Source organism: Hyperoodon ampullatus, assembly GCF_949752795.1.
Source record: "Hyperoodon ampullatus genome assembly, chromosome: 11".
Classification (NCBI taxonomy): domain Eukaryota; kingdom Metazoa; phylum Chordata; class Mammalia; order Artiodactyla; family Ziphiidae; genus Hyperoodon; species Hyperoodon ampullatus.
The window spans coordinates 60,950,628-60,975,587 of record NC_136924.1 but is presented as its reverse complement, the minus strand read 5'-3'; the positions used below and the strand labels follow the sequence as shown (position 1 = coordinate 60,975,587).

At 59.5% G+C, this 24,960-nt stretch overlaps 3 protein-coding genes across 4 annotated transcripts; 1 reads left to right on the top strand and 2 right to left on the bottom strand.

Moving 5' to 3' along the window:
• Positions 1 to 5,497: 5,497 nt before the first annotated feature.
• Positions 5,498 to 7,759, top strand: NDUFA4L2 (NDUFA4 mitochondrial complex associated like 2). Its single transcript, XM_079715934.1, has 4 exons — positions 5,498 to 5,578; positions 5,940 to 6,028; positions 6,837 to 6,897; positions 7,021 to 7,759. The coding sequence occupies exons 1-4, from the start codon at positions 5,522 to 5,524 to the stop codon at positions 7,075 to 7,077; spliced, it is 264 nt and encodes an 87-aa protein (XP_079572060.1). The 5' UTR covers positions 5,498 to 5,521; the 3' UTR covers positions 7,078 to 7,759.
• A 174-nt stretch (positions 7,760 to 7,933) lies between these two features.
• SHMT2 (serine hydroxymethyltransferase 2) lies at positions 7,934 to 12,779 on the bottom strand (the record flags this gene model as incomplete). 2 transcript variants are annotated; one of them, XM_079715932.1, is made up of 12 exons in its annotated part: positions 7,934 to 8,426; positions 8,549 to 8,656; positions 8,737 to 8,892; positions 8,977 to 9,076; positions 9,273 to 9,438; positions 9,745 to 9,884; positions 10,011 to 10,133; positions 10,220 to 10,301; positions 10,597 to 10,797; positions 10,978 to 11,057; positions 11,555 to 11,752; positions 12,747 to 12,779. In XM_079715932.1, 12 exons carry the CDS (start codon positions 12,777 to 12,779, stop codon positions 8,299 to 8,301), a joined length of 1,515 nt encoding a protein of 504 aa, XP_079572058.1. In that variant the 3' UTR covers positions 7,934 to 8,298. The 2 variants fall into 2 exon arrangements, with proteins under 2 accessions (XP_079572058.1, XP_079572059.1); XM_079715933.1 differs by having other exon boundaries at positions 10,011 to 10,103.
• Positions 12,780 to 16,134: 3,355 nt separating this feature from the next.
• On the bottom strand, positions 16,135 to 24,814 carry NXPH4 (neurexophilin 4; the record flags this gene model as incomplete). The annotated part of the gene is made up of 2 exons (XM_079715875.1): positions 16,135 to 16,998; positions 24,758 to 24,814. 2 exons carry the CDS (start codon positions 24,812 to 24,814, stop codon positions 16,135 to 16,137), a joined length of 921 nt encoding a protein of 306 aa, XP_079572001.1.
• Between the last annotated feature and the right edge of the window lie 146 nt (positions 24,815 to 24,960).

The window sequence follows — 24,960 nt, the reverse complement described above, 5'->3', positions numbered from 1 at the left end:
TGGCGGGGGGAGGGCAGAGTCTCAGCTGGGCTGGGGAAGAGGAGGGCCCGGGACGGGAGCGCCCCCCTTCCTTCCAGAAGGCTGAGGTGTGTTGGGGGTAGGGAAGCACACGAGAAGACTCGCCTCAGAACCTGGTTCGGTTTCCTGTTCCCTTTGCCCTTGACTGTCCCGGAGGCCTCGGGGCGGCGGCGGGGTCATAAAGGGAGGCTCAGGCAGCCCCCTCGAATCACGCTTCGGCTGGAATAGCAGATTGCAGGCCCCCCTCCACCGCCGCACACAAATCAAACCTTTGCCCTCATGCCTCCTCAGGATCCACCTACCACCAAAGCGGGGGGCAGGGACGGATAGGGCTTGGGTCGCAACTCTTCATCAAGCGATCAGAGGGACTCAAAGCCAGAGTCCCCCAAGATCCTCGAGAGCGCCACACACACATAATGCTGAAACAAAACCAATTTACTGCCTCATTGGGCGGCAGTGCTGGTGTAGGGGTACCGAGAAGCAGAAAGAGCTGCTGTTCTCTCCCCCTACACTCGGGGGGCACCCTCCTCCCCCGCCTCCCGGAGCCGGCAGCTGTCCCTAATTAGAGCGGCGGTTTAATTGGATTTATCAGCAGTTAATAGGAAATTAAGCAAAGGGCCAGAGAGAGGGAGGGTGGGAGGAGCGGGGAGGCTGACTGTGCCGAGTTCGAAGGACGGGTGCTGGGGTGTCAGGGGTGGGGACACAAGGCCCAGTTATAGCAATTGAGCCCCTTGGTCACACCCTCCCCCCAGTACTTGCCCCGCCCGTGGACCCTGGCCCGCGGGCAGAGAGCAGGTCTCAGGAGAGGGAGGCAGGAGGGACAGCGACCCTGTGTGAGCCCCCAATGCCCCCCACGCCTGCCAGCAGCCGCCTGGGTGATGGATGATGCTGCCTCACACTGCAAAGGTCATAAGTCTAGGCCAAGGAGCTGACTGAATTGAAAACAGACTGAAGGAGGGGCCGGGTTACTAGGGTCCAGAACACAACCCACGTCCTACCCCTCCCCAGTGCCCACCCGGCTCTTAGCAAAGAAAGTGCCCCTTGAAGTCCGAAGATTGAGCAGCACCAGGGATGAGCCTGCCTCCTGGCTGTGTTGGGGATGTGCTGGGAGTCTCCCTATGCAGTTGCTAATATCCCTCTATGGCTTTCCCATCTCTCCCCCAGCTACCGGGGTTGAGGCTGGCAGGGTCGGCTGTGGACAGAGAGGCCTAAGGTCTACACCACTGGCCCTGGGGGCCAAGAAAGGAAGTTTGTAGGCAGTCAAGCAGGGGCGCAGGGCCCACAGCCCCAGGAATCTCCTATCATCAGAGCCTCATTATGTGGCTAGACTAACAAGGCCTGCTTCAGGGGTCTCAGTGACCTCTCTGCCACACTTGGCCACCGCAGGGCACAGGCAGCAGCTTTGGCATGTGTGGGTGTGAAACTCTGAGTGTGTGGGGGGAGGGGGGAAGGGGGTTTCTCTGTGCCCCTGCTGATTATGGGTGTCTGTGTCCCTGCTCTGTAGTGTGTGTGTATGTGTGTGTCTGTGCCCTGAATGTGTGAGGTGTGTCTATCGGAGTCTCAGGTGTTGTGTGTGTATACGTGTGGACCCCTGGTATGTGTGCCCCTGGTGCGTGCCTGTGCCGCTGAGTATGTGTCTTGGCCCGATCTGCCCCACCCCCAACCTCTTAAGATCTTTGGCTGTCTTAGCCCCTGGGTGTCAGATGTACATATGTGCTTTGACGGGTCTACGTGTCTGTGCATTCTTCACTCCTGCGTGTGCCCCGCGTGTGGGCATTTACATGCGCTTCTGCCTGTAGGACCGTGTATGTGTAAGAACCAGGAAAAGCTTCTGGTGAGTGTGTGTTGCTCGGGCGTCTCTGCCTGCAGGTGTGTGGGCCTCAGTGACAGTGCGTGGGCGTGTGCCTGGGTGTGAGCCGCGCGGCGGCGTATATTCGAATGACAGTGTGACGCACGCACGCTCGTGTATGTGTGTGTGTGTGTGTGTGCGCGCGCGCGCTTGTGCGCTCGCCAGGGTGAGTCTCCCGCCCCCGCCCCTTCCTCTCCCCATTTCTATTCCTCTCTCCTCTCCGGGCGGGCTTGGCTCCGCCGTCCGCATCATCTCCATCCATTATTGAAGAAAGAGCCGCGTCCGCTCCAATCACATCAACAACCCCCACCCCCCTCAGTTCCGCTCGCCCCGCGGCCCCTCTGGGTGCTGGGGAGTGGGGGAGCCGCAGCGCGGCGGATGCGCCGGGCAGTAGCTGACTCATGACCCTATGCTCAGAGCTGGGCCAGGCACTGGAACGCCGGGGTCCCCGGCGGAGAGCGCTTTGCATAAACAGATGGCGCAGGCGTCTTTGTCTCGCTGGTTCGCTCGCTGCGCGGCTCCCGGCTCCGCGGCTGTCTGGCTGATGCAATCATGATCATCTCAGAGCCTCGGGACCCGGCGTCCTTAATAGCGGCAGAGGGGGTCAGGGGCCCCGGGGCTCCCGAGCAGTTGCTGGGCACTGTGTCTTCCAACCCTGGCGCCCCCTCCACGCCGCACTGCTGCAGAGGGAAGAAGGAGCCCGCGCCAAGGTGACGGGCGTGTGGAGGTGACCGGGAAGGGGACCCTGGGCAGTGCCCCGAGGTGTCCCCAGGCTGTCCCGTTGGACTGCTGCAGAACCCCAGGGGCAGCAAGGCAGAGAATAGGAATAGAACCGGGGAATGGGAGGGGGGGAGAAAGACAGTGACAGAGAGAGAGGCATTTGTAAAGAGAGGCACAGCGAGTTAGAGCAATATAGAGGGAAGGAGAGACGAACTGAGGGAGACACAGAGAAAGAGATGCAGGGGGACACAGCCAGGTAAAGAGAGCTGCAGAGGGAGAGACAGAATGAGAAGGAACAGAGAGACAGTGATAGGGTCTGAAGCAGACGCAGAAAAAATGGGCAGCCGGAGACTGGGGCAGGTAGGGTCAGAGGGCAGAGAGCAGTCCCGGGGCGGAGGCGGAGCCCCGGGCATCTGGGGCAGCCCAGCCTGGCGAGAGAAACTGGCCTGAACCTGGGGTGCCCGCAGCTGGCGAAGTGGGAGCTTCCTCGTCCCCTCTCCTTCCCTTCACTCGGCCCCACCTCACGACAGAGGAGTGGAAGTTGAAGGACCCACACTGCCTTGGCGGTGGGAGTGGCAGGAACGGCTGACCTGCCGGCCGGACCCACACTCCTGGCACTAATTTACCTGCTCAAAAGCCGCAGGGCGCAGGGCCAGCGTGGCCCGATAGGGGGCGCCTGAGGCATCGCCCCCTAAGAGCTTGAGAGCAGCTCCGCCTCCAGGGGGCGCCCGCACCCACGGCCCCGCTGCCAACTTTTTCCGCGGAGTCCAGCTGCTTTTGACGTTCGGCTCCAGCAGAGCGCGGATTAGTGTCTGTAAGGTTTAGGGTTCAGAGTCAGATCCCAGCGGGAACCCAACCCGCCCCTGGCCACGCCTAATCCGCAGCTAATGACCTCTGTCGGCTCGGTCAGTGTGGCCTGAGTCCTTCTGGTGGGAAAATGCGGGGAGGTGGCAAGAAATGGGATGTGGAACCCAAGCAGTTCTGTGTCTCAGCTTGGCCGCAGAGACCACGATCCAGAGATGGGCGGGACCTTAGAAATAGGGTCACCGACAAGGGGTCAGAGACAAGTACCAGAAGCAGGTGAAGGCTCAAGGAACCCCGGAGAGGCAAGCGCGAAAGCAGTAATGTAATAAGGAACTCCGGCAGGGGCCCTCCGGCAGGAGGATCAACGGCGGCTCCAAGGAAAGAAGCGGGTCAGAGGGTTCGGAATGCGCTAGGCCCGGGTCACTGGAACTCACTAGAAAGGGCACCGGAAGGAGGGCGAGGGCCCAAGAAGCAAAGGGGCGCGGTACAGGGGCCAGACATCCCTATAGGCATCCTGGCTCCCCAGCTGTGCCACAAGAGCCAGATGTGCAGCCCAGCTGTGCGGCCCTCGAGCTCGAGCTCCAGGAGTGATTTTTAGTCCCAGAGACTGGAGGGCTAAGGGGCACAGGTGACCGGACACCCTAGCCCCTGACCCAGCCCTGGAGGTGCGGGTGCTCAGGGAGGGCCGGGCTCTGCGCTGCTCCAGGCTCTGACATCCCGTCAGTCGCCCTCCCCCGTCCCCCACACACGTAAGCACTGAGTCTCTGTCTCTTTGTTCTCGCCGTGTCTCTGACACTTTATCTCATTATCCGCCGGAGGGAGGCGGAGAGCTCGGGACCCCGCAGCCTAATTACAGCCGCGCTTGTCAGCTCAGGAGGCTGGGGAGGTATCAGCTCGGGGCGAAAGCAGGAGGCTCCCCAGAAAGGGACTTCTCCCTCTCGGTGCTCTGAGGGGCACAGTGGTGGGTGCACAGCTCGCCCCTGCCTGGGCACCACGAGGCTCTGGAGGGGAGAAGTGGGAGAGCTGTGTAGGATGGGCTGCCAGGGCAGCAGTGGGGGAGGCAGGGAGGATGGAGGTTAGCGTGGAGTGAGGAGAGGTGGTTAGGGCTCCGCTCCTGGGTCCCTAGGACCCCAGTTTCCCGAAGACGGTGGCAGTGAGCTTTCCAACGCTGACAACATAGCATACACGCGAGTTCATACACCCTAGTTGGTCGCGTAAAGGGAGGCAATCGCTCTACGACGCTTCTGTCTCTGTGTCTTTTTCTCTTTTCTCCTTCAACATCTTTTCTATCTTTCCTCGACTGTTTCCTTTACTCCATTCTCTTTCTCTCCATCACAGCCAGAGACAGAACATGGCCTCCTTGGATGGCTACCCCAGGTAGGCAGGGGAAGGAAGTCTCTCAAGCCCCCAAACTTAACCAACTGATTTATCCTATTCTGAGCCAGGTGTAAGATAATGCCCGGCTTCCCTGGCCTCCAAACACTGTTCCAGGCTAACCACAACGCAACTTGGAGAAACCAACTTGAAGAAACCACCCAGGACTAGAGCGGCTGGGGCAGCTTTAGTGCTGTTGGTCTATCTGTCCCCCTCCTCTTCCCACTATACTGTGGAGGGAGACAGAACCAGGGCTCCCAAGACCTCCCAGCTCCTGGGTGGCTCTAGGGGTGTCAGGGAAGCATTACAGATGCCCTCATTCTTTCCTGGCCCCTCCTGGTCCCACCTGTGAACACTCCCACCTGCACTTTGCTGGAGGTCTGTCTGCCTGTCCCATGGTGAGTCCCTCCTCCCACTTCTGATCCCCCTCAATCAGTCTCTGAGCCAGAGTCTGCGAGGCCTCTCCCTTGGACCAGCCCAAAGCCCAAAGCATGATGATGTCCCATGGGCCAGGGTCTGACCCCTTGGTGTGGAGAGTGGATGAGCAGAAATGCCCCTGTTCCCCAACAGTTCTCTTCCCAGCCGAGCCTGGAACTGCCGTAGGGAGAGAGATTGGGGGCGGGGAGAGTCTGATGAAGCGGCCGGGCTGGGCCAGGCTGGGCTGGGCTGGGCTGACCCCTCCCCAGAGAGGGGCGGGACCCCAGGAGGAGCAAGGGAGCAGGGACGCTGGAGAGGACCAGACACTGGAGAGGCGATATGGCAGGAACCAGCGTCGGAGCCCGCTTCTACCGGCAGATCAAGAGACATCCCGGGGTGAGTTTGGTCCCAGGAGCCATGAGTCTACCTTCTAACTCTCTAGCTGTCCTGGCAACCCCCAAATCTCCCAGTACCCTGCCTCTTGCCTAGTTCCCCCAAAGCTCCTAATATTTCTTCAGGGTGCCCTCAATCCATCCCTGCAATATGCCCTCCGTGTCCCTTGAATCCACCTCAGACAGACTCGCAATAGGTTGAGGGAGACTACGGCAAAAATGGTGTGGGAGGCTGCCGGTCCTCCCTCGCGGAAGGGAGGGGGCGCTAGACCCGGGGTGGGGGAGCGGGCGGGCCGAGCAGAAAAGCTTGTAAAGGGCGATTGGGAGGGGTGCTGCCCCTGAAAGTTCCCTCTGTCTTCCCGCAGCTCATCCCGATGATCGGCTTCATTGGCCTGGGCATGGGCAGCGCTACGCTCTACTTGCTGCGACTCGCCCTGCGCAGCCCCGACGTCTGGTAAAGGCCGGCTTGGGACGCGGGAAGGGGTCCTGGGTGGGGCAAGATGAGACAGGGACGCACGGGCCTCCCAGGAATGGTGGGAATGAGGGGTCCTCGCGGAAATCCCCAGGCAGGTGGCATCTCGGGGCTGGAGCCCGCTCCTGACCTGCGAGGCCCCCCGCCTTCGCTCGGCCCCACCAGACAGCTCACTCCTCAGTGGCTGGCGACTCGGCCTGCTTTGGGCTGCGGAACTAGCACCGCTCCCGGCCGCGTTGCCATGGTGACGCCGCTCTGCTGGCCGCCGGTGGCCTTCTGGTACCTCTGTCTCGCCGCCCAAGCGCTGGGGGGGGGGGGGGGGTGGCCGGGTGAGCTGCTGGGGGCGCCTTTGGGGCCGGGGCGGCGCGGAGACCGCAAGCCCCGCCAGAGGCGGCGGGAGTGTAGGGTCCTCCAGCACGCAGGAGCACCCTCGGCGTTGTCTGAATTCGAGGCACATCACTACAACCCCAGCGCCTCGGGATTTCTGCCTGATTCCCACCGCTCTGCTCTATGGGGCTAACCTGGGGTGACAAGGAGCAGGCGGGAGTCCCTGGGCCGGGTTGTCACGTCTGTCACCTGGTCCCAGGCTGACAATGCTGACAGCCTTCTTGTCTCACTTGTCAGCACCCGCTAACGTGCCCCCTCCCCTCTCAGTCTCTGGGAAATGCCCCCCACCTCCGCGGAAGAGGGGGCGTGCTGGGGCGGGGGCGCAGATCCTGCGGGTGCCCTGAGGCTCCAGAGTCCTAGCTCCCAGAGAGGAAACCCTAACCCTCCCCCTCCCTCTCCACAGCTGGGACCGAAAGAACAACCCGGAGCCCTGGAACCGCCTGAGCCCCAATGACCAGTACAAGGTAACTCCCAGTGGCTTCAGGGTTGCGCCTCCATCCGCTCATCTCTTGGTCCCAGCTGGCACCTCCCACCCTAGCAAAGGGAGGCCTGGGGCACTCGGTGCAACCCCCCTCTCTCTCCTGTAGTTCCTTGCAGTTTCCACTGACTATAAGAAACTGAAGAAAGACCGGCCAGACTTCTAAGCCTGGCTGCAGAGCACATCGATGTAAACCACCACCAGCCAGCCTACTCATTTTTTCCGCTCTCCACCGTCCACCCCAGGGCACCACTCTAGCCACCCTGTCCAGCTCCTGCTTACACAGGCCGGTTCCCACGAGGGGAGCCAGCTCCACCCCCACCCTCTTCCCTTGCTCCCAGCAGCGGAAGCACCTCTGACCCTCAGCTTCAGTCCCACGAGGGGGGAGGGGAGGGGGAGTTAGGAGGACAGGCAGTAGCCTGGGCAACCCAAAAGGCCCATGCCAGCCCCCCTGCCTGCGGGCCTCACAGGGCGTGGTACACACTACGTGTGGAGCGTGGCCTACGTGAGAGCCAAGACCAAGCAGAGGCCTGAGTGCCAAGTGACGTGGCGGGCCCCACGTTAGCCCAGGCTCTGGGCACCAGCCCAGGGGCGGTGCTACTTTGGCTCGACTGGGCTCGACCAGGCTCGTCACTGACAGCCCAGCCAGCCTGGGATGAGGCACCTACACCCAAGGAGGTGAAGCTCACTCCTGCCAGTGCCCAAGCCCCCTGCTTCCCATGCAAATGGGCACCCCCTCCCGCCTCACACCTGGGCCTCCCCCTGCCTTCCCTACCCCTCCCTGCTCCCCTCCGTCCCCTGGGATCAAACAGAAGCAGCCGTGGGCAAAATACAATTTCATTTAACAAATTGAATTTGCTGCGCCTGCTAATCACGTCTGGTGTCGGCTCTGATCAGAGGGAGAGGAGACTGCAGCCCCAGGGGTCCTTGTGGTAGTGGTGGGAGGGAACGGAGGGACATGCTGAGGGAGACAAGTCACCACCTGGCCCAGGGGACCCCTCCCACAGTAACAGAAGCTCAGGGCAGGTCAGCATTTTATTAGATAAAAATGAAAGAAGGGTGCCTACCCACGCCTTCCTCTGGCTCACAAGGGCAACTCCCCCCTCCCCAAGAGAGGGCAGGGAGTCCATAACACTGAGATAATGAGAGAGGTTAGGGCAGAAAGCCCCAAGCCTCTTCCTTCTAAGTCTTGTTACAAGAAGAAACCTCCTCAGCTACAAATCCTGGGAAGGGGAACTATACCCGCCTCTTCCCCTAAGTGGGCGGCCTTCCCCTCCTCCAGCAAAAAATTGGAAGATAGATAGGCAGTCACCCCCCAACCCCAACTTGTCCAGGTAGGGGGAAGAGGAATAAACGTCAGTCTGTGCGCTTCGTTTCTTAGGTGCCTTCAGTGCTCATCAAAACCAGGCATGGGGAAGGCCTTGGCAAACTGCTCCACCCGTCCCCTGAGGTCAGCCAGCCGACGACTTGTTTCTGGGTCTTTGAGCAGGAAGGATTTGAAATCCTGGAGTTTGGCTAGAGATGGGGGAGAAAAAAAACGTTGTCAGAGCTCTGGGCAAGGCCGTTCGATCAGCTGAAGGAGGGGGGAGACAGTGAATGTAAACTGGGTGGGGGCAGGGGAGGTCTTGCCCACTCACTGGTCTTGCTCTTCACCTCCAAGCCGATGTTGACGCCTTCATCTATAAAGCCCACAACTTTCCGGAAGTCATCCTCACGGAACTGTCGAGAAGTCAAGGCTGGGGCCCCTGAGAGAGAGGCAGGAGGGGATTAGCATGGCCCAAGCCCACCTGGCAGCCACCCTTCCCTCCTGGAACCCAGGTCTCACCCAGCCGCAGGCCCCCAGGTGTGATGGCACTTCGATCTCCAGGACAGGTGTTCTTGTTGGCTGTGATGGATACGAGTTCCAACACCCGTTCAGCTCGAGCTCCATCCAGGCCCTTGGGCCGCAGGTCTACCAGCACTAGGTGGTTGTCAGTGCCACCTGAGCGGGGACAGTAAGCAGGAAGTACTGAGTCCTGGGCCTCTGCCTGAGGGAACAGAGGCTTTCACCTACCCCCTGGCTCACCAGACACCAGCGAGTAGCCTCGCTCTAGCAGGGCGTCAGCCATGGCCCGAGCGTTCTTCAGAACCTGCAGGGAGTACTCCCGGAACATGGGGGTGCAGGCCTGGAGATGAGACAGCAGCACTGTCACCTTAAGCCCTGCCCCGTCTGCCCCTCCACCCCCAGCATAGTGTGACCCCATCCCAACGCCCTCCCATCCTGGCACCTCCCTTCCATCAGCTCCAACTTCAGTTGGCAAGGTGCAGGGTCTGAACCTGTAGGCCATGCCCCACCCACCCCACAAGAGTAGGCTCCCCAACCTGCTTTAGGGCTACAGCCACCGCAGCAATGGCATGGTTGTGGGGGCCCCCCTGCAGGGATGGGAACACAGCAAAGTTGATTCGGTCCTCAAACGTGTAAGGGATCTCCCGGCCCGTCTTGGGGTCCACAGCCCGCACCCCCTTCCGGTAGAAGATGAGTCCTGACCTGTGCAGGAGGTAGGCGGTCAGAAGCTAGGCCGAAAAGAAAGGGCAAGGGGGCGGGGAGAACAGAGGAAGCTGGCTGGCCCAGCCCTGCAGGCTCTAGAGTCCAGCACAGTTGTGCTCCGTGTGCTAGACTCCAGGGGCTGAGGGGAGCAGCCCTCACCTCCGCCCCCAAACCCCCTGCCGGGGAACTGCCTCCACGGGCAAGAGAAGGAGAGCTGTCATAGACAGGGCTTCTGGTGGGAATGAATTCCTCAGATCCAGCCCAACAACGCCCCGGGAGTGAAGGCAGTGAGAGGCAAGGCCTGACCTGGCCCCTCGAAGGGTCTTGTGAGTGGTGGTGGTGACAACATCCGCATGCTCGAAAGGTGAGGGGATCACCTTGGCAGCCACCAGGCCACTGATGTGGGCCATGTCCGCCAGCAGGTGTGCCTTGACCTCATCACACACCTGGGCAGGTACAGAGACAGGCCTCAGCCTGGGGAGGGCCCAGACAGGCCTGCCCAAGGCTGCCCCTCCTCCAAAATCTCCCCACCAGCCCTTAGGGAGGGGCAGGTACTCCAGCCCTCCACTCACCTCTCTCATGCGGGCGTAGTCGATGAGGCGAGCATAGGCACTGGTACCAGCTATGATGAGTCGAGGTCGGAAGAGCCGAGCAGTGAGCGCCAGCTGGTCATAGTCAATGAGGCCGGTTTTGGGCTGGACAGACAGACAAAAAGCTAAAGCCCTAGGAAGAAAGCAGGGCAGCTCCTCACAGCTCCCTCCCCACACCCTAGAGCACTCACATTCAGTTTATAGGGCATAGACTCGAAGAAGATGGATGTAGCTGAGATCCGCTTGACATCAGACATGTAGCCGTGGGTGAGACTGGGAGGGGAGGAGAGGAAGTAGGCAGGTTCCGAGTGGAATAACTCTCAGACTTAGCCACTCCCTTCCTACCCCACTCCAAAGGCCGGGGTCTCTGGAACACTTCTCCTAGCAGGCACCACCCTCATGGCTCTGGGCACTGCTTTCTGGGGTCTTATCTTCCTCATTCACTGGAATTTGCAGGACTGGGAGAGCCCTGTTTCATCCGCATGGAACACAGCAGGTGTTCAACAAATTACTCTTCTCCCATGCCCATACTGCCTACAAGCCCATCACCCACCCCATCTATACTCACTGGCCCCCATCGGGCAGGTCCAGCCCCATGATTCGGTCATGAGGCTGCAGAAGGGCTGTGTAGGCAGCCAGGTTGGCTGGGGACCCCGAGTAAGGCTGGACATTGACTCCCCACTGAGCAGGATCCAGGTCAAAGGCCTCCAAGGCCCGGCGCTGACACAGCAGCTCGATTTCATCCACTACCTCTGCTCCTCCATAGTACCTGCAACGGAAGGGGAGGAGATCAGGGCACAGAGAAAGGGTTCCACCATCCCCCTGGACCAGCAGCAAAGGACTGGGAAGGCCACTTCTCTATGCACACTGGGAGGGCACAGGCAGGTGTCCCCCACGGGGATCACCATCCCTGAGGCTGTCCTCCAGCCTTCTGGTGCCTAGCCCTCACCTCTTGCCAGGATAACCCTCCGAGTACTTGTTGTTCAGACAGGACCCCAGGGCCTCCAGCGCAGCTCGGCTGCAGAAGTTCTGGGGTGGGGGAGGGGGCAATGTCAGAAGGTATTGAGCCCCCTTCCCTGGATCCCACAGCCCCATCATGCCAGAGCCCCAGGCTGCAGGGAGGAGCCGGGTTCTACAGAAAGCTCTGTTCATTTAGGATTCCGTGCCAGGCCTGGGGCAGGGCCAGAGCAGCATCCTCAGAAACCCAGCTGCTGTGATAGGTGTCTCCAGCAAGGCCACCCGTCCAGTTGAACTTGTGCTTCCAAGCTTCCCTTTCCTCTTGGGATGGAAGAGGGACCAGACTAAACTATAGGAGCCCCGGGAGGCTCTGGAAGCTTTCTAATGCCCCATCCCATAAGCCAGACTGGCCCTGCCTTTGCTTCAGAGGTCAGTAAGAAGAGAGAAAGATGAGGTCCAGCAGGAAGGCCCTGAGTCTGAAAGGGAGAGCTGGAGAAATAGCAGGAAGATGACCTGTTACTTGCAGCACCCACGGTGGCCTAAGCCCTGGCCCCTCTCCCAGGCCCCACCTCTGAAGCAATGAGCTCCAGGCCACGACACTGCCTGTCCTTCTCTCTCCGTAGCAGCTCCCACATCTCAGGGTCACTGTCCGATAGACTCTCCTGGCCTGACCAGCCCTTGGTTGCTTCTCCAGTCTGGGTCTGGGCTGCCTCGCTGTGCTGGCACCGTATGGCCATCCTGACCAGCCGACCACATCTCCGCAGAGGCTGGGGGAGGAAAAGACAGGGTCAAAGAAAAAGTGCCCAGACAAAAACAGTCAACAACCCTCAGCCATGCTTATCAGGCCCTCAGGCTCCATATCCAGCAGCCAGTTGTCTCGTCGGTCTGTTCCAGTTCTCACCACTCCCACCTCCACCTTCAAAAGCCAGTTCTAGAGCCAAGGTTGAGATCAATGTCCAGGGGGTGGTTCTGATTTGGTCCATTCACCTCACCTCAGACTCTCCCTCCACCTCTGCCCTTGAACCACTCTGCAAAGCCTCGGACAAAGTCTGTCCTCTAGAAGCCTATGTCTCTGGAACTCAGGGGCAGTCCCCACCCACAGAAACACATGGTCTTCCTGCAGAGCCTTCACAAAGTGATACCCCAGTCAGGGTGGGAGGCAACCAATCTGGCAAGAGTTAGGGCAACGAGCTGTACAGGTGGTTTCCTGAGCAACGGAGGTGGCAGGGTAGACCTTCAGCAGCCACTGGGGAAGAGGTGTGTGTACGGGGTTGGGGGTGGACTGCTGGCAGGGAAGCAAAAACCCACATCTTGTCTTTTGTGCTCCCCACTCTTTCCACCTCCTTTCAGCCCACAGAGCCGCGGGACCCCTGATACAAGCAAGGGTGACCAGCTGCATCATTTGCATGGCTCAGAGCTCGCAGGAAAGACTTAGCTCGCCGGTCCAGGCCAGGAACCCCGCTCGCTGGCCAGCACGGGGTCCACAGTTCTCTTCCCTAATGCCACGTCAAATGGGCGGTCACAAGGCCTTGGGGCATCTGGTTACCGGAATGGAGAGGGGCCCCAATCACCCCGCGTGCACCGGGGGTCTCAGGGACCCCCTAGTTGCACATTCTCTCTCCCCTCCCGCTCTCCCCTCCCGGAGGACCCAGACCACGTGCGTTTAAAAGCCAAGAGAACCCAAGTTTGTGAATAGTTAACTAGGATAGGAGGGGAGCTTACTTCCTACTAGTCACCCAGCCTCCGGAGCCCCATTCTTACCCGAGTCGCCCAGAGCAAAGAGAAGGGCAACATCGCAACCGGAGATGAAGGTCGCAGGAGGTCCAGGCACCAACTCCAGCCGGGGAAAACGAGAGGTTGGAAGAAGACTGATCGGAGAGCGCATGCGCAAAAAGAGCTGCCGGGAAGCCCAGAATTAGGGCGGGGCCTACGCATGCGTAAGGTGGACGCTTTAGGGTCTTTTGGGAATTGTAGTTCTTTTCCCCTCTTCTTCACTTTCGTTTCCTGTCTGTAGCCCCAGGGTCAGAAGATTTTGCCTGAAAGAAAAGAGATCCAGTGCCGCCCCATCTCCTTGTTGTCCTGAAGTTCTTCAAGGTTTTCTTTCTTTCTTTTTTTTTTTTTTCCTGTCTGTTGTCCAGACAGCAACAATTTATTGTGTGTCTACTGAGTGAACCTAGCATTATTAGGCTCTCTGGGAAATACAAAGACTCCTATTACAAGCTGAAGAGCCCTGTTGCACTGGAAAGCACCCTGGTTTGGAAGAGTGAGAGACCCAAGTTCAAGTTCCAGCTCTGGGACTAACTAGCAAATTAGCCTATTTGAGCCGCATTTTCCTCATTTATAAATCAATAATAAAATAACGTGGGAATTAAATGAAGCTGTATGCAAACATGCTCTTGGATGGATCATCCCCCCCTCATCCTCACAAACCTGCCTCCTCCGTGGCCATCTCCTCTTTCCCTGGGACATCCGGGAGCTAACTGAGGTGCTCCCTCCTTTCCCTGCACTTGTTGAATTTTGTTACCAATTCATTCTTGCTGCTCCAGCAATCACGGAGCTCTCTTTGTATCCTAGGGCTATAGATCCTTGGAGCTGGAAGGGATCTTCCTTGTAGCCTGACTTCATCTGGACTCATCCTTTAGGGGAGGGACTCATCGATCCCTCCAGGAGTAGGTTCCCAAACCTGGACATCAGAATTGGCTGGGAAATGTGATATAAATATATGAGTGGGGAGCCTTTCCTCAGAGGTTCTAATTCAATGGATCTTAAAGAGTGGGCATTTGCCCACTCACGCTGAAACACAACAAAACCTCTCCTTAGTGATTCTAATAAGCAGTGAATTTGAGAACCACTGCCTTACAACATTACAATTCATTCATTCAGCAGACACATTGAGCCCCTTCACCATGCTAGGCATGCCATAGCCATGGAAATATCAGAATAGATCACTGACTGCCGGTCCATCAAGAGGTGAACAACAAATGCAATTACAGGCAGAGGCACCTTACTCTGCTCCCAGATGTCCAGATGTCCTAAGAGCAAGGGGAGGAAGAGGAGAGGATGGTGATGGAGGAGGTAGGTTTGTGAGTCAAAGAGGGGGAGGACAATCCGTCACAAAGTCTATTCACTTGCAAAGTCTCATTTAATCTCCAGAACACGGTATTTTATTATTGCTTTACAAGTGAGGAAACTGAGGCCCAGATGGGCTAACTTGCTAATTCCAGTCATTCCCACTTGGTTCTCATATCAGGCCTCAGAAGTCCCCCCTTAGTTAGCTCTAACCTCCTTCCCTCCCACTCTAGCCTCAGGTGCTTTCAGCTTTTTCCAGTAATAAGCTTGGTGTTGGGAGTCTGCTGGGTTCCTCTCCTTCTTATAATCTCTGACCCAGAACCACTTCCCACCTTCCTCTTCCTTTCAGTTGATCCTGTTATCCAACCATCCATCACCTATTTATTTTCCCCATACTGACTTTTCACTCCCAGGTGTGTCTGGGTGAGACTCACCTCCAACTCAGTTTCCCGCTGGAGCCAGTGGGCAATCCTCTGGAGAACACTGCTCTCTTCCAGTTTTACCTTGACCCAGGACTCAAGGCGAAGGAAGGCTGAAGACGAGGGGTCGTTCTGTGCCTCAGCTAGTCTGTACCTCCTCCCTCGCCCCAGTCAGGGGTCCCGAGGGGAGGCGGGGGGGTGGTGGTGGTGGGGCTGAGCTTGAGAACTGCTAATGAAGCCGCAGCCAATTAACGCCCGGGCCAGGGCTGGGGGCGGATAAAATTAGCAGCTGTGTCGACAGGAGTGAGCTGGAGGCGGGGGGTGGGGAGGGTGGGCAGCTGGCTGAAGGGGCCCTTGTTTGCGTTTGCAGAAGGCAAGCAGCAGCGACGCTGCTGGGCTCTCCAAACTCGCGCTCGTCCCTTCCCCCACCCCCTTGTCTCAGGCCTCCCTGCCTCTCTCCCTCCCTCCCCCAGCCGTCTGCAAACTCAGCGCCCACGGAATTAGGAAGGAAAAGGAAGATCGATGACTCCAGATGCCGAAAACACCGTTTCCCCTCCCCCCGCCCCACCTGCCGCCTCCCGCCAGCCCCGCGGATCTTAGCAGGTTGTCAGCGCTCTGCCTACGCTGTCCCTACATCTCCATCCCATTCAAGGCCTTATACCTCCTCCCCCAAAATAGCTCGCTGGTGGTCCGCTGTCAGGTCTAATCCCCATCCTATTTTCGGCAGCTTCACTTCGCCCACCTCTGGGAGGAAAATTCCCACCTCAGGCAGGGCTCCAATCCCAAGGGTCGTCCACATCTGTATCTGATCTGGTCTTGGATGACCTCCAAGGTGCTAGCTCCGTCAACATTTGCCTCAGTTTCCCCACGAGCCGCCGAGGAAGGAGGCCCTGGCCAGGTCTCTGCCAGACATAAACCCACACCACCACCACCCCCTTCCCTACAAAGGTCTCACACAGACGCGTATTGGATTTCACTTTATTTTGCTCCCTTTCCCGTCTGTTTTGGTGTAGGAAAAAAAAAAAAATCACCGAGAGGAAGCAGCCAGAAAGGTGGAGCAGGATGGCAAGGACCGGAGGGAGGCGGGCGGAGGGCAGGGGCCGGGTCGATCGCCTATGCCCAGGAGTTCTGCTTCCGCTACTCTAATCATTGGGGTTTCGGGGAAAGGGGGACAGGCATACGGCAAGCAGAAGGGGATGGGAATAGGCCACGGTTTATAGGCCTTTATGGTCTTTACGTGGGTACAGGGTGGAGGACAAGTGCCTGGGGGTAGGAAAGTCAGGGTGGGATGAGGGTGCCAGGCCAGGCGTTATTAAAGCTGCGGGCAAAGGGAGTATCCAGCCCAGCGCCAGGGCGTAAAGAGGACCCAATGTGCACGCAGGAGACGCTGGGACCGCCTCCAAGCCCCGCCTATTCTGGGGCTGCGCTCTTGCTGCTCCGCTTTGGGCTGTAGCCAAGGGGGCTATCCCCAGCCTCGTGGGCACTCCCAGTAAGGAAAAGGGGACCCACGCCGACTGATGGTTCCCGGGAGGGCTGTTCCTCTCCGCCCCAGAGTGGAAAGGGTGGACGCGGCCACAGGAGCTGCGGGGTACGGGAGAGGTCCCACTTAGGGAGTCCGGGATTTCGCGGGAAGCTCACGGCCCGGGCGAGGGCGGGGCGCGCTATCCAAAGTAGGGGTGCTCGCTCTGGAAGTTATAGTCTGGGCACACCTTCTGCACCAGTTTGTAGTCAAAGCTGAGGAAGGAGACGAAAATGCAGATGACTTTGAAGGGCTTGGCACAGAGCCAGGCGGCCTGGCTCTGCGTATGCTCGGTGAAGCACACCTGCGATGGGTCGTACAGGCACGGGCGGTGCTTGCGAGCGCGGTTCGTCTTCTCATACTCCACGTGGCAGTTGAAAGCGCGTGACTCTTTGGTCCCGGGCACTCCCAGCGCGCCCCCAAACGGACCCGCCAGCGCGCCCCCGAGGGTGCCCCCTAGCCCCGACCCCGCGGCCGCTAGCCCCAGCGGGGGCCCCAGCCCAGGGAGCACCCCCTCCAGGGCCAGCGTAGACTGCAGAGGGTGGGGGGCGGGCCCCGGCAGCCAGACGCCCTCAAACTCGACACGCTTGGAGGGCGGCACGATGCTGACGCTGAGGTTGCCCAGGCTGGACGAGTTGTGGCGGAAGTACACGCTGAAGGTACCGTTCACATGGTCAACTATCTTACCCGTCACCAGCAGCGAGAACTTGAGAGTGTGCACCCGGAAGTAGAAGTCCCCCCAGCCGAAGATCTTTTTGGCGCGGGCCGCTTTGACAGACGGCTTTCTCTTGGTGCGCTGCACGGGGGTCCCCGCCACCCCAGCCCGGGCCAGTGCCCGGGTGTGGTTAGCCGGCCAGGCCCAGCTCCAGGCACGGGCGGTGCCCAGGCCGTCGGAGGACCTCGGCGGTGCCGGGAGCCGATGGCCAGGGGCTCCCTCTCCGGCCGTGGCCGGGCCCAGCTCCAGGTACTGCGGCCTCTCGGACTCTGGTATCTGGGCACTGACGGCCTGTGGAGGAAGAAAGAGGAAAAGAGAGACGCTGGGGTTGTCTGGGGCCACCCGCCAGGGCCACGCCAGTCCCTCTCCGCAGCCGCTAGGAAACCAAATGGAATCGGGCCGCCCGGAGCAGTTACTCAGGGAGTGCGCATTTGAGTGGGCCTGCAGCCCTTTCAAGTTGTGTGGTCTCGCCTCAGTTTCTACATCTGTGAAATGACACTGAGAATCCTTGTGTTCTCAGAACTCTGATGAGGGCTGAGAAAGCCAAAAAGGTCAAAGCCAATGTGGGTTTGAATAGGGAGTGGAGCTGTGGACTCGGGCTTGGTTGGGAGTAATGGGCCAGGGAGAAGCTGGACTCTGGCAAAGGGAGGCCATGACCACTGTCAATGTCCAGCATCAAGAAAGAGTGAGACCTCCCGACACTTTTGCCAAGACCAGAGTCCTCACCGGGGCCTCAGCCTCTACTCCCTTGTGTGGAGAAGCAAGGGAAACCAATGGAGCTGCGGAGAGCAGTGGAGGGTCTGGGCGCTGTGGGTTGAGGCTTGGGAGCTACGTGGGCACCCCTCTCTGCCTCCAGCACTCCTGCTGTGGGGGAGGCCTCCTGGTGGTCTCCCTGGGCTGGGTGCGTGCTGGAAGACCACCCCCTGCCTGCCCCCACCCATCTCCGTGTGTCTCAGGTGGCCACGGATCTGGGAGACAGCATGGGGGAGTACAAGATTGATCCAGAGGCGAGAGCTGCCCGGGCAGGCCCGGGCCATCAATTATCTGGGGCGGAGGGCGGAGCGGGGGGGTGTGTGGGTGTGTGGGGTGGTGGCCGGGAGTGAAGGAGACGCGAGAGAGCGAGAGGAAGAAATATGGAGATGCTGCCCCAGCGAGGAGAGGGAGAGGAGCTGTGCATGTCAGAGTGTGTCAGTCAGACTGTGCCAGCTGTGGCCATTCAGTGTGGCCCTTACTGCGTGTGGGTTCGGCTTGGGGGGCAGGGAGTACTGCGTGTGTCAGTCTGGGGTGGTTGTATTTCTGTTAGCCTGAGAGGGTTGTACGTATGTGCCTGCCTGCCTGGAGTGATGACTCTGTGTGTGTGTGTGTGTGTATGTGTGCGCGTGCATGTGCTCATCTCAACCTATGCTGGTGGGTGTGTATGTGTCTGCCTGTGCATGGTGGTTGTGTGTGTGTGTCTATGTGTATCTCTATGCCCCTGTGTATCAGTCTGAGGAGGCTGTGTTATGTGTGTCTGCCTGCTTGTGGTGGCCGAATGTCTGTTGTATTAGTCTGTGATGGCTATGTATAGGTGTCCGGGTTGCATATGTGCTTGGGTTGGCTGTGTCTGTCTGTCTGTGTGTGTTGATCTGAATGAGGCTGTGTTTCAGTTTGTGGTAGTTGCATCTGTGTGGCTGGTGTAGTTGTATGCCTGTATTGGCTGTATATCTAAGGGTGGCTGTGTGTGATTCACTGAGGGTATCACTTTCCCTGTGTGAGCTCCTATCATCCTCTGTGCGTGTGTCAAGCTCTTTCTCAAGGGTGTGTGTCAGTGTATCCACAATAATATAACAACTGTGGTCTCATTATGTTCCCCTGGGGGTGCATATGTGTGAATTGTATATGAATGGTCTGGGGAAGGGGGGTCCCACACTGGCCTGCAGGATGAGCTTTGGGTAGGTAAAGAGGCCAGGCAGCATGGGTGTCCCCCTCTGTTTGCATACACCATGTGTCCACCAGGGACAGGAATGGCAGAGTCAAGCTGCTGGGCTAGAATCTCCACCGCCTGGTCCCCATTCCCGCAGCTCTGCGATCCTGGGTTATTAATGCCGCCGCCACCCGCTCATCATACATATTTATCGCCCCCCTCACTCCTCCTCCCGTCCATCTCTCCTCCCAGCTCAGGTGAGGGGGGCGGGAGCGTCAAGAGTGATTGACTCAGACTGACAAGCTTGAGCTGGCAGCTAACACCCGGAGGGTGGGCCTGAGAGGGCCTGAGGGGAAGGGGTCCAGGGCCACGGGGGAGGGGGAAAGGGCCTTCTAGGAGGAGGGAGCAAGGCCCCAGGAGGTGGGTTTAGAGAGGGCAGGGCCTGAGCCCCGGAGGAGGGAGTGTGTGAAGCTTCCAGGGGAAGTCAAAGAATGGCTGGGGGCGAGTCCTTTGAACTCTGACACCTCATCTCCTCACCCCTCTGGGCCCAACCACTAGCTCTTTCCAGGGCATCCATCGGTCCCCAAGCCTGCTTTTATGACCCCGAATGCCTCTGAGCTATCCCCTCCCAGCACACCCCAGCAGCACCAGACGTCCTGCACCCAGTGCAGGACCTGTCGACTGCTTCAGTCCAGCGACTCCTCCCAGGCAGGGGCTGGGAGAGGCAAGGTTTGGCTGGGCTGTGAGGGGTACCAGGTGTCCCCCCACTCTGATCCCAGACAAATTGCTGCCTGCGCTTCTCTGATCCTGGCAAATCCCTGGGCTTTGGGCGCCCGCGCCCCCCACCCGCTGCTGCAGACAGCCAAGATAAAAGGGAAGAGTTGCGGGGCTGGGGCGGTGGGCGGCCGAAGCCACCCTGTGCGGAGAGCTCAGCCAGGGAGGGGCGAGAGTCTTCGAGGAAACGAGCCGAGAAATGGGAACATGGAATCAAATCAAATCAAATCCTCCCTCTGGCTTCTTTGCCCGCACGCTCGCTCTCCCTCTCCCTCTCACTGTTTTTCCATCTCTCTCTCTCTCTCCCTCTCAGTCTCTTTTTGTCTCTGTCTCTTCCTCACTCTGTCTCTAATTTTCTCCTTCTGTGATTCTGTTTCTCTCTCTTTTTCTGTCTGTCTGTCTGTCTAACTGTGGTACTTTCCCTCTATCCTTCAGATTGTCTCCAACCGTGGGTGGGGATGGGAGGGAGGGGAAAGCAAGGTGATAGGGGAGTCCAGTCTTTGCCTCGAATCCATGGTGCTGTCCCTCCCCCTCTACGAATGAGATGGGAGCAGGGTGTTGTCTGAGGAAGGGTCCCCCTCACTTCAGAGCTGGTTTAATTAAGATAATTGGGTGCAGTGACATTTGCGGAGGGGAGAGGCTAGCCTGGTTGTCGGCTTAGGGGGGCAGGAGGGAGTGGGAGGGTGAGGATGGGGGTGTGCTTCACCAGACGCTTCCGGACCTTGGCGGGGCGGGAGCAGAGCCAGGAGTGCTTTGCCCCCAAGGCAGCGAGCCCACGCATCGGAGGGGGGTTGAGGCTGCCTTTTGCTGCTGAACAAACTCCACTGGGGTGGCGGGGGGCTCTTTTGGGACGGGACCGCTGGGAATGCAGGAGGATCAGGCTGTTGGCCCCCCAGCCGCATTGCAGGGCACACCTCCCCCAGGCCTCCAGACCTGTCGGTGGCTTCTCTCCTGCTGTGTGGGTCAGGCGGGGTGGCTCAGGATTCTGACTGGGGGAGGGGATGGCACCCTGTGGTTGGGGAGGTGGAGTGCTCCAGGCCTGGGCTGGGGAAGGAGAGGGAATAGTGTACTGAACCCTTGCACCTAGAAAGAGGTGTGGGCACTGCAGTCAGGGTGGGTGAAATAGCCAGGGTCTGGCTGGGAACCAGGGATGGAGACAGGGGTGAGGACAGAGGTGGGGTGGACTGGACAGGCTGGGGTGAAGACTGGGACAGAGATGGAGGGGGACTGGGCAGGCACAGGTATATGGTGCAGAGATAAGGATGGAACAAGGACAGGCATTGGAAGAGGGGTGAAGAGGAGATCAGAAATGGTGGACAGGCATTGGGCAGAGACTAGGATGCAGATGGGATAGGGGCCAGGAGAATGAAGATGGGGGAACAGAACAAGGTGGGAACTAAAATGGGGATGGAGGAAGACAGGGATGGTGGATGAGGGATGGGCACTGGGGAAGAATGAGAGTGGGTTAGGGACTGGGAGATGGGGATGGGGGCCAGATGGGGGTGGGAACAGAAACGGGGGATGGGAAATGGTTATTGGGCAGAGACAGGGATACTGAGGGATGCAGAGACGCAGGGGATGGAGTTGGGGATGGGGAGTGTGAATGGGGACTAGAATGGGAGGTGGGGGACAAGGAAGGAGATAAGAGACAGGGACAGGGAGACAGGAGCTGAGGACAGGTATGGGAGACAAGTCAGAGGAAAAGGCAGAAGACCGGCAGGATCAGGCTATGGGAGGGGGCCACGCAGGTGGAGGCGAAGATACCTCCTTCCAGACCCTACTATAGCTATAGCGTGAGGGGGCGGGGATCGCCGGTGGGGCGGGCTCTGCCCTTGGGCAGGGCGCCTCCTCCCCCTCAGCCCCGCCTGCCCGCCTGCCCGTGGCCTGCAGCGCAAGGCTCACCGTTATCTGAATTTTGATTTGATTTGATTTTATTTTATTTCCCTGCTTCCCAGAGCCGGCGCAGTCCCCCCGGGAACGGCCGCCCCCCGCCCCCCGCCCTGCGCCTCACTTTATTATTGCAATAAATGTGCCTATAAAGGCGCGGGCTCCGGGGCGCGGTGGTGGCGGGGGGCGGGGCGGGGTGGGAGCCGCGGAGCTGGGATGTAATTTCCCGAAGCCGGAGCCGGAGGGGGAGTGGGCGGGGTGGAGGTGGAGGAGGGGTAGCGAGGGAGAGGGGGAGACTTGCCAATTTCCAGCGCTCAAGGCAGCGCTCCCTGCTCCCCATCCCCGCCCCGCAGCTCGTTCCCAGCCCGAGCCCCGAGACTCCCCACTGCGCCCAGCCACCCTTGAGCCCTGGGACCCCTCCCCCATGACCGACCCTGCCCTCTCTCTGTTACCCTGGCCCCCATCCTGGCCCCCGCCCATGTGGAGTTCCAGGGCTCAGTCCAAAGTTCCGCATCTCCTCGACGATGACTTCATCTCTGACCCCTAGGATGCCCCCTCCACTTACCTGGTCTCTCTGAACGTTTATCTCGCCCCTTCCCAAAGACCCTGTCTCTGACCCCAGTGACCCTTCTTTACGTTGTTTCTGTCCCCCAAGTACCTCACCTCTTCCCCAGCCACCCAGTCCTGGACCTCCAGCTCCTCCCCCACCCCAAACCTAAGACCGTTTAAATTCTTCTTTCCGCGGGTGCCCCTCCCATACTCGCAGGCCCTGGCCCAAGGGAGCTATCACAGCGCCCACCTCGCCTGTGTCCCTGGACCAGCTGCGGCCCCTGATTACCCCCAAATCCCTGCGGACAGCTCTGGGCCCTGGCCCAGGCTGCATGTGCCTAAGTGGCCCAGCCAGAGATTAGCTGGGGGACTAGAGGGGAATACGGAGGCAGGAGGGGGTCGCTAGATGCAGGGCTGGGGCCAGCCAGTGCTGAGAGACTCAATTCAGCCTAATCCTTCCCTGAGGCATGATAGAGCTGGAAGGTCCCACAGGGCCCCGCCCCTGCCCTCCCCCAGCTAATTAGTAATTAGTGATTAGTGATTAGTGACTATTGATCGCCTGCTGCTTCTCCCAGTAGGCGGCTGCTTTGGCAAGGGGTGGGGAAGACCAGAGAAAGAGAGAGGAGTCAAAGACAGTGTTAGAAAGATCCTGAAGGAGACCTGGGCCAGAGCCCCAGGGGCAGTGGAAGCCAGGAGTTGAAGGCCCCCGAAAGGAGACCAGGAGCCTGGAGCAAGGAGGAAGGAGGGAGAGAGCTCCTGAAGGAGGGGCAAGTGAGCGCGGCATGGGAGAAGGCAGGGTTGTTAATGTTGGACAATTAGGGTTTCCCTGTAAACTGTGCCCCACCAGCCTCTTACCCAGTGTCAACCCAGTGCCAGCTCTGGTGCTGAGACAGCCCTGAGCGCGCGCACACACACACACACACACACAAGCCACACTCAGATACATGAACACATCCTGAGGCTCACACTCAAATGCACTCAAAATGACAAGAAAGCAGATACACACTCACAAGCCTCGGAGACTCACATACAGACAACACATGCACCCCAACACACATATATCCACCAGAGACACACCTCGGGGTAAACACATGAGCACACCCCATACTCACGAGTGCACACAAGCGCACACAGATACTCAGACACACACTTTCCTACACACACTGCCACACGCAGTTATACATATTCACACACCCACGGTCTGTACGTACATGTAAACACAGCTTCTCACATGCACACAAGCTGGACTAAATGGTAGATACACTCTCCCCCACGGACTCCAACACGGAGGCCCACAGCGGCAGCTCTAGCACACTCAGATACATCCCCATCGCTCACATCCTCACGCCTACTCTCCCTCAAGTCTTCACCAGATGTTTCATTCCCCTTCAGGGGGCAAAGGAAATTAAACCAGATAGGTCCACAGGGGAGGTTATTTGATGGGGAGAGGGGAGAGGAGAGTGGGGAGGAATTAGAAGGAGGGCCAGGGGAGTACCATCCATCCCCACCACCTCTCCCCCGGGGCCTTCACACCTGGGTCGGTTGTGGGACACAGACCCCCTCCCACAGGCAGCTCTATGGGCGGAGCTAGGCAGCAGGTCCGAAAGAAGCTCCTGCCAGTGGAAGCAGTTTTTGTGGAGGGGGCTCCTCTGCCCACCTTCCGGCTCAAGGTCACCAGGCGGGTTTGGGAGAATCTGGGAGCTCCATCACCAGCTTCACTAGGGCAGCCCCTGCCCTGCTGGAGCTGCTGAGTGCGATCTGGCTGAGCAGGTGGGGGTCCAGGTGTGTGGGGAGAAATACACCCCTTCCAGATTCTGCAGGGTCTGGGAGTTGGGGTGCAGCGAGTAGGGGTTTAGGGAGCCACCTGTCTGCTCCAAACTGGGTAGGTCACACTTAGGGTAGGAAACAGGAAAGTCAGAGACAGGGGCGCTGATGGAAGAACATAGGGTCCTGGGCCTAGGCCCCCATTATGGGACTCACGGCGGGGCACAGATGGCTGCACTGTGAAGCAGGCACACTTGCACTCACCCCTTCAGAGCCAACACCACACGCCACACCAGCAGACACGCACCCTGGACCCCAGCACTAGACACCCAAGCCTGGCTGCCCCGGACACAGGCACGCACACAAGTGCACACGCTGACCCCCGCACTCCACACCAGCACACACGAGCGCGCCGTGTACACAAATCGAAGCCTACAAGTCGGGAGGGGGGCAGATCAAGTCGGGGGCCCCTTTAGCCTCTGTCTTCGCCCTGGAGCCTCAGGGAAGGAGGCAGCCTAGGGAGATGGGGGCGAGGACAGGACAGGAGGAGAGACTCCAGACAGCCCTTACCCCCTACCCGCCGGGCGTGAGAGAGGGGTGTGTCTGTGAGGTTGTGCAGGGGAGATGGTGTCTCCGCGGGAAATGTGATGGGAGACTGTAGCCAAGTTCGGTGGTATCTGTGTGAGTCCGTGTGTGCGCGCGTGTGTTCGAGCTGTGTATTCTCGAAACACAGTGCTCACCTGGCATTGTGACAAGGGCAGAGAAGAGAATTGAGAAGGCGGGGGTGGATGGGCGGAAGGACAGACAGCGAGGAAGGCGAGCGAGGTTGGCGCGGAAAGACGGCAAGGCTGACACCCTGCTGGCTTGTCTGTCTGTCTCGCACTCCCGCTCTGTCTGGCGCACTCGCGGGTTGGGCTTCGTCCCCTCCCCCGCCGCGCCTGGAGCGGGATCCGAGTCGGGCCTCCACCCTGGCACCAGCCCCCCGGACCCCCAGCCAACTTGCGCTGGGAGAGCGCCTATACTGAATCGGGAATCTGTCTGTCCGCGTCCCCCACGCCGCGCAAAGTTCGGAAGCTCCGAGCGGGAGGCGGGGCGGCCGCACGGAGCCCCTCGCACTCTGGGACCTTTGCGTCCCGGACCCCAGAGCTCGCGCTACCGCAGGGCAGCCCTTACCTTCCTCAAGAGCCACGGGCCAAAGAGCAAGAGAAGCCATTCCAGGAGCAGCCGCATCTTCCCGGGAGGCCGGGCGGGGCGGGCGGGGCGGGTCCCGGGCAAGCGGGAGCCGGGCCTGAGGTCGAGGGCGCGGGGTGGCTGCCGAAGCGGCGGTAGCGGGCGGCGCGGCCCGCGGACTGAGCGGCGAGCGGAGCGGAGAGCGG